The 6,197-nt window shown below is 35.4% G+C and overlaps 3 protein-coding genes across 3 annotated transcripts in view; 2 read left to right on the forward strand and 1 right to left on the reverse strand.

The window, feature by feature from the left end:
- Window positions 1-64: 64 nt before the first annotated feature.
- On the forward strand, window positions 65-607 carry NAEGRDRAFT_66647 (uncharacterized protein; the record flags this gene model as incomplete). The annotated part of the gene is made up of 1 exon (XM_002678040.1): window positions 65-607. One exon carries the CDS (start codon window positions 65-67, stop codon window positions 605-607), a length of 543 nt encoding a protein of 180 aa, XP_002678086.1.
- A 1,629-nt stretch (window positions 608-2,236) lies between these two features.
- Window positions 2,237-4,892, reverse strand: NAEGRDRAFT_66648 (uncharacterized protein; the record flags this gene model as incomplete). The annotated part of the gene is made up of 2 exons (XM_002678156.1): window positions 2,237-4,288; window positions 4,338-4,892. The coding sequence occupies 2 exons, from the start codon at window positions 4,890-4,892 to the stop codon at window positions 2,237-2,239; spliced, it is 2,607 nt and encodes an 868-aa protein (XP_002678202.1).
- A 736-nt stretch (window positions 4,893-5,628) lies between these two features.
- The window catches only part of NAEGRDRAFT_66649 (uncharacterized protein), a gene marked incomplete at both ends in the record, with an annotated part of 2,895 nt that continues 2,326 nt past the window's right edge, over window positions 5,629-6,197 (forward strand). The window contains one exon of the mRNA XM_002678041.1: window positions 5,629-6,159. Coding sequence (XP_002678087.1) covers window positions 5,629-6,159 — 531 coding nt within the window. The remainder of the gene's footprint in view (window positions 6,160-6,197) is intronic.

Raw genomic sequence — 6,197 nt, forward strand, 5'->3', positions numbered from 1 at the left:
CGATCAACAAGACACCTATGACAGCAATTTCTTTGGTGTTGATGGTGAAACCAATTGTAGATTGATGAATAAGAATAATTCAAAGGAACAATATGGTGCTGAAGGTGAATATCATTGGGTAACCATGCCATTCTCTGATGTCAAGTACAAGATGACCATCGTCGCTGTCAAGAATCAAGCTCATCAACAAACACTTGATGGATGGGTTGCTCAAAAATTGAATCAAGGAATAGACACTGCCTTCCCAACAGTAGAAACTAAACTCGGCTCATTTGCCTTCCCTAAATTCGAACTCTCTCAAGGAATGGAATTGAGCGACATTTTACAAAATGCTCCATTCAACATTAAGAAACCATTTACAAATGAGGCCGATTTCTCTCACCTCCTCCAAAAGGAAAGTATCTTTATTGATAAAGTCATTCATAAGGCATCTATTAAGGTTGATGAAGCAGGTGCTGAGGCTAGTGCAGCAACTGCTATTGTGATGAGATGTTTGAGTTATGATCCAAATGAAATTAGATTTGTGGTCAATTCACCATTTGCATTTGTGTTGACTGATGATTCTAGTAAGACTGTTCTTTTTGTTGGTAAAGTCAACAAGTTGTAAATACAAGAAACCATTTTTCCTCATTATTTTTACTCTATTGTTTGATGAGAGTATTTAATAAATTAATTTTGATCAGTTTATTGTCAATTGAATTGTTGGCTATTGGTTGATTGGTTCTTTACTGTTCTTAAACCATTACAATGGTCAACTGAGTTGATGCTTACTAGCTCAGCAGGGAGCGACTAACTTCAGATTAGTAGGTCGGCGGATCAAGTCCACCGTAGGTATCGTCAAATTTTGATTGCTCGAAATCAAATAGAAAATCACACACAACAAGAGAGATCAGCAGATTAAAAAAATGTCATTACAAGAGAGGGAAGATCAGCATGCTATTGCTTCATTAGAGAATAATTTACTGGATAAACTTCCTGATGAATTGTTACTTTATATTCTGGGCTACTCGACAAGTGATCCGATCACAATTGTGCAACTCTCGCATGTAAATAAGAGAATGGAGAGGATTTTGAATTACTCTCCGATTGTTGTTTCTCAAATGATCGAATATCATCATTCTGCTAATCATCAATGGATTAGAGAAGGATACACGATTGGAAAATTCTGGGAAAATCCTATTCGGAATGGAATTTCGGTTTTAAAACAATTTTTCAAATTGCTATACTAGCTACTAGTGGACGAAAGAGGAAGAATGAAAAATCCAATGGGCATGATGATGATGAATTAATTGTGGACAAGTATCAAAATGTGAGGAAATATGTGGATTCTAAACAAAAGATTGTTGATTGTTTAAAATATTCAAGATGGAATCCAATTAAGAAACTTAGAAAGATTGAGGACTTGACAACTGTCTTTGAACGAAGGCATATGAATAAGGTGTTATTTATGATTGGTACTATGTTTTCAATGACAGCACAATTCATTGTGGGAAAGATTGGGAGCACACCAAATGACCAATGGTCTTTGGAGAAGGGTTTATGGTGGCTTCCATATGCATTCTGGCCTTTTGAAGGAGCTGTAGTGGGAATTATATTAGCATCAATGACAATTTCCATCTTTTATTCATGTAAATGTATCAGTTCATTAATTGTTAAACCTGACAAGAAACTACGGTCGCAGGATATCAGTGTTGTTTACATGGCACCTATTTCATCAATATTTTACACCACTACTTGGAGACCTATGTTGATTTTAATGAGATCTCTCCTTTATGAAACTGTTGGGGTTGAACTCTCCCTGCTGGAATCCATAGTAAGCAAATTATTTTATTATTCTCATTATCCTGGCCTTGCATTCTTGGGGATTTCCTGCTTTTCTTCCTCTGTTAACTCAATTACAGACAAATTAGCTGATCCTACTTTGGGGTCTTTTATTTCCCTTTCTCTGTTCAAGTATAGTGGAAATTTATTGAGCTTTATCCCACTTTCTCTCAGTTTATGCTTTGCGTCAATTAAGGAGATTATATCAGATATCAAATCACCAGACAAGGTGGACCAATTTATACCTATGGCTCTATCTATTAGTACAGCTTTGGTTAGTGTTGGTCACTTCTCATATCTCACTCTTGCTCCTATTTCTTTAATGTTTGTTGGTTTAATGATTGATTCGTTCAGACCAAACAGATATCGTAACCTTTAGATTTTTGAAAACCACAAAATGCTACCAAGAATGGATTTATTCAAAACTGGACAAATCCAAGTTCAGTTTTATCTGATGATTAGAATTTGTGAGTTTCAACTTTTCCAAAATAAAGTCCTTTCTCTTTGTACAGTCAATCATCCTTTGAATGATTTTTCCAAAAGCGTTGAATACTTTAGTGAACCTCTTTCCAATCAAATTAGCAGAATAAAGATCTAGAGAAAGCATTTCATGAAAGTAGATAAACTCTTGCACATCGATTGGAATAGCTTTGAAAAAATCATTCTCAATCTCTTCAACTGCTTCCAAATGGGATCTCCACGACTTGGACAACCCAGTCAAGAGGAATGCAGGGATATGAGGAAATAAGGGGCTTTTAGCTAAATTTGACAGATTAGCTGCTGACTGTTTTAAAGATCTTCCTCTAAATCCCAACTCTCTAAATATCAATAATCTGTAGGATGAGACACTGATTGAAATGAGTAAATTTCCTAGTAATCTTCCCCTTTCTGGAATATTCTTCTTTGAATGATAGGCATTATACTCCTGTTCAATGGCATTCACAAAATGTAAATAGTCGGGTACATTTTCTTGTGAAATTGGCTTTTTCAAAATATTATTCAAACTATCAGGAATTACACTCTGACTAGAACTGTATCTATATCCTTCTATCAGTTTTCTTTGCATAAAGTTTGGAATATATTGTTCCTCATTATCAACATCCCCCAATGTTAGAAGAACGAGTTGATAACCTCTCTTAAGACACATTGTAGATTCATCAAGTTGAGTTTGCTGTGAGAGAAACTTTCCAGTCGTTTCCACCAATGAAGCAGCTTCATCATTCATATAGGATGCAGCTGCAAATGATCCTAGATAACAACATATGGCAGCAATCAAATAACTTGGAGGAGATGAATAGTTATAGTCCATACACAAGAGCTCTTTTCCTCTGTAAAATGCCCTTACAGAATTGGTATTATTTCCTGCCCTCTGGAAGCAAAACGATTGAATGGAGTAGAGTAAACTTGTGTACTGATACATGGTTCCGTACGCTTCCTTATTTACAATAATCTTGTTGAAGACATCTCTTGTTATGATTGGCACGCCAGCACTGACCATTCCAAAAAAGAGTTCAATAGTTTGTTGTTGAAGAATAACTGGCAGGAGAAGAGTATTTCTTTCAAATGTGGAATAAACGGCATCATCTATTACTTGTGGAATGGTACTGATTGAATCTCGTACATCATTGTTTGATCCATTATTTGGAGAATTGTAAGAGGCATTTTGAGGTTGTTGGTGACTGATAAAATCAGTCTGTTGTCTCTGAATTAACATTTGACTAATAATTGGCATTATTATTCCTGCATTTCCATTTTGAACAATTAATCCAAGAAGAGTTTCAATTGTTTGTTGATCACAATTAGTAGTGAGTACACTTCTAATGGTATTGACAAGACTCTCAACATCTAATTGTTGAATATTCTGCATTCCGCTCATTATTGAACTATTATCATTGAAATATTGTTGTCGGTATGGTGGTTGTTGATGATAAATATTTTGTTGTTGCTGTTGATTAGTATTTACAAGCTCTGCTCCATTGTTGATTGGAGTGGGAATAAATGAAAACGGAGGAGCATTTGCAAATAATGAAGAATTAACTTCATTATTCGAAATGGGTTGAGTAGTGGAGGTATGTACAGATGGAGGAGGTTCAGGAGTTATTTCATTATTTGTAGTCGAAGAAGATTTCTTAGATTTTCCCACCTTTCTCTTTTTCACAGATGTTAATTGGAAATTTTCATAAGAACCACTTCTTTTTCCATTTGATTCTTGAATTGGTGGTTGTTGAATGGAAAATTGTTGAGATTCATTAACTGTGTGACTAGTGTCAAATTGTGAAAGGGTAATATTATATCCAGAATTCTTCTTTTTAAAACTGTCAATTCCCATTATTGTCATGGTGACACTCTTCCTCTTTGGATGTTTGTTTTTACTTCCAACAGTTCTTCCACGTTTTTTTGGTTCTGGATATTGACACACCTTTCCCCTTGCTTTACATTCCAAACAAATAGGTAATTGTCTCCCACACTATTTTCATCAATTTAAATATCCTCCAATCAGAACTGAATTAACTTACCTTTTTGTGTCCTCTTCTGCACGCTGTACATGAGATTGGGAATAAATTTGCCTCTTCTGAAATACTATTTTCCTCCACGGCTTCCTCTTCTTCTTCATGATTGACCATCTTTTTATGAGGAGAAGCTCCACATGATTCCACAGACAAAGAACTCGTAGAACTATTATCCAAATTATTGTCATTTTCATTTCCGAAATGAAACATGTTTCTTCCATGTACGCCAATGTCCTCTCCTTTTTCCAGTAATTCCTCTCGAAGAGAAATATCCAACAAATCATTGCCATATACTGATGAATTTTTAGATAGTTGCCTTGTTTGATTATTCCTACATGAACTACTTTGATTGGATTGTGTTTTTTGCTTTATCATCTCATCCCGAGAAGAAATATTCACGGATGATGTATCATCCAAAAATACTTGTTGCATGCTTGAATGCTGAAAGTCACTCACAACTCGTTCATCCTTCTCTGCTCTTTCATGTTGATCTCCATCACCAACACATGATGTCTCCCCACACTCCTGGTGACTGTTATTTGGAGGTTGCATTGGCGGCATTTTTGTTTGCTTTGGTTTTGTGAGAAGCAACGTTCTCCAATTCATGTGTGCAAGCATTCTGTGTTGGATTTCCTCACCAAGATATTTGATAAGATGCAGCAGTTGTTTTTTGATAGGGAAATATTGAGAGTGGAGGAGTCACGTGACTAAAAATATTAATTTTGGTAAGGATTTCTTTTAGGAGAGGAAAATTGGGAGCCTTATTTCTCCAGTAACCTATGGGTATGTTATCTTACAAATGCGATAGAGCGTGAATACCCTAATAACTATGATAGGACTTCCTATTAAACATCTGAAGAGTCAAATTTCAAATGCCAAGTAGTTCTCCCTTCTTTTCAGATGCATTTAGTGACTAATAAATGTTTTGAAATAGTTTGTAATCTTCCTCTTTCATTATTTACCTTTTATTATCATTGTCACGATTTTAATATCGCAATTAAAACTTGCTTGTTTTTTGTCCATGCCAACAGTCAAAAAGTCCATTCATAAGGTCAATTGTACGCTCAAAGATGAATGTATAAATTATTTTGTGCTCATATCTGAGCTTCAGAGTTACTGTAGTATCTAAATTAGATTACAACAAAGACTTTATCTTCTATGATGCTATGAATACACCAGTGCAATAAACTGCTCATAATCCAACATACAAAGTCGTTGATTACAAAGTGAGCAGTCTATTGGCGCAAAAATATCACTACAACTTGGGAACAGGTAGTTGAATTATCATCTAAAAAAAATGCTCTCCTTCTTCTCTAGGGCTCGATCTCTCTCATCCTCAACAGAAAATAATGAAGAATCAACAACGTCTAATACAAAATCAAGTAAAATAATCATTGAGGAGATTGATTCTGAAACTGAAATAACAACCACACCAACAACCCCACAACCTACAACAGAAACAGAAACAAGAGAAGATCCATCCCAAACTTCTCCCTCAAGCGCCGAAAAAAGGTACCACACTCCAAGAATAACTGTAGATGTTATCAGGGACTTGTGCTCTCGCCAAAGTTTGTTCCAAACACCCTATTTGAATGATAAACTCTTCCTTCATCACCGAGGCTTCAGAGTCATTGAAAATTTAGAATTATACACTGAACTGAAAGCTTTATGGCTTGAGGGTAATGCCATCACTAAAATTGAAAACCTTGGCCACTTGGATAAGCTCAGATGTTTGTATCTCAACCAGAATCTCATCACTACAATTGAAAATTTGGAAAATTTAGTGAATTTGCAAACATTGAACCTCTCCAGTAACAGAATTACTGTTGTAGAAAATTTGGAATGTTGCCCTCAATTGGAGACTTT

This window comes from Naegleria gruberi (genome assembly GCF_000004985.1).
Source record: "Naegleria gruberi genomic scaffold NAEGRscaffold_19, whole genome shotgun sequence".
Taxonomy (NCBI): Eukaryota; Heterolobosea; class Eutetramitea; order Acrasida; family Naegleriidae; genus Naegleria; species Naegleria gruberi.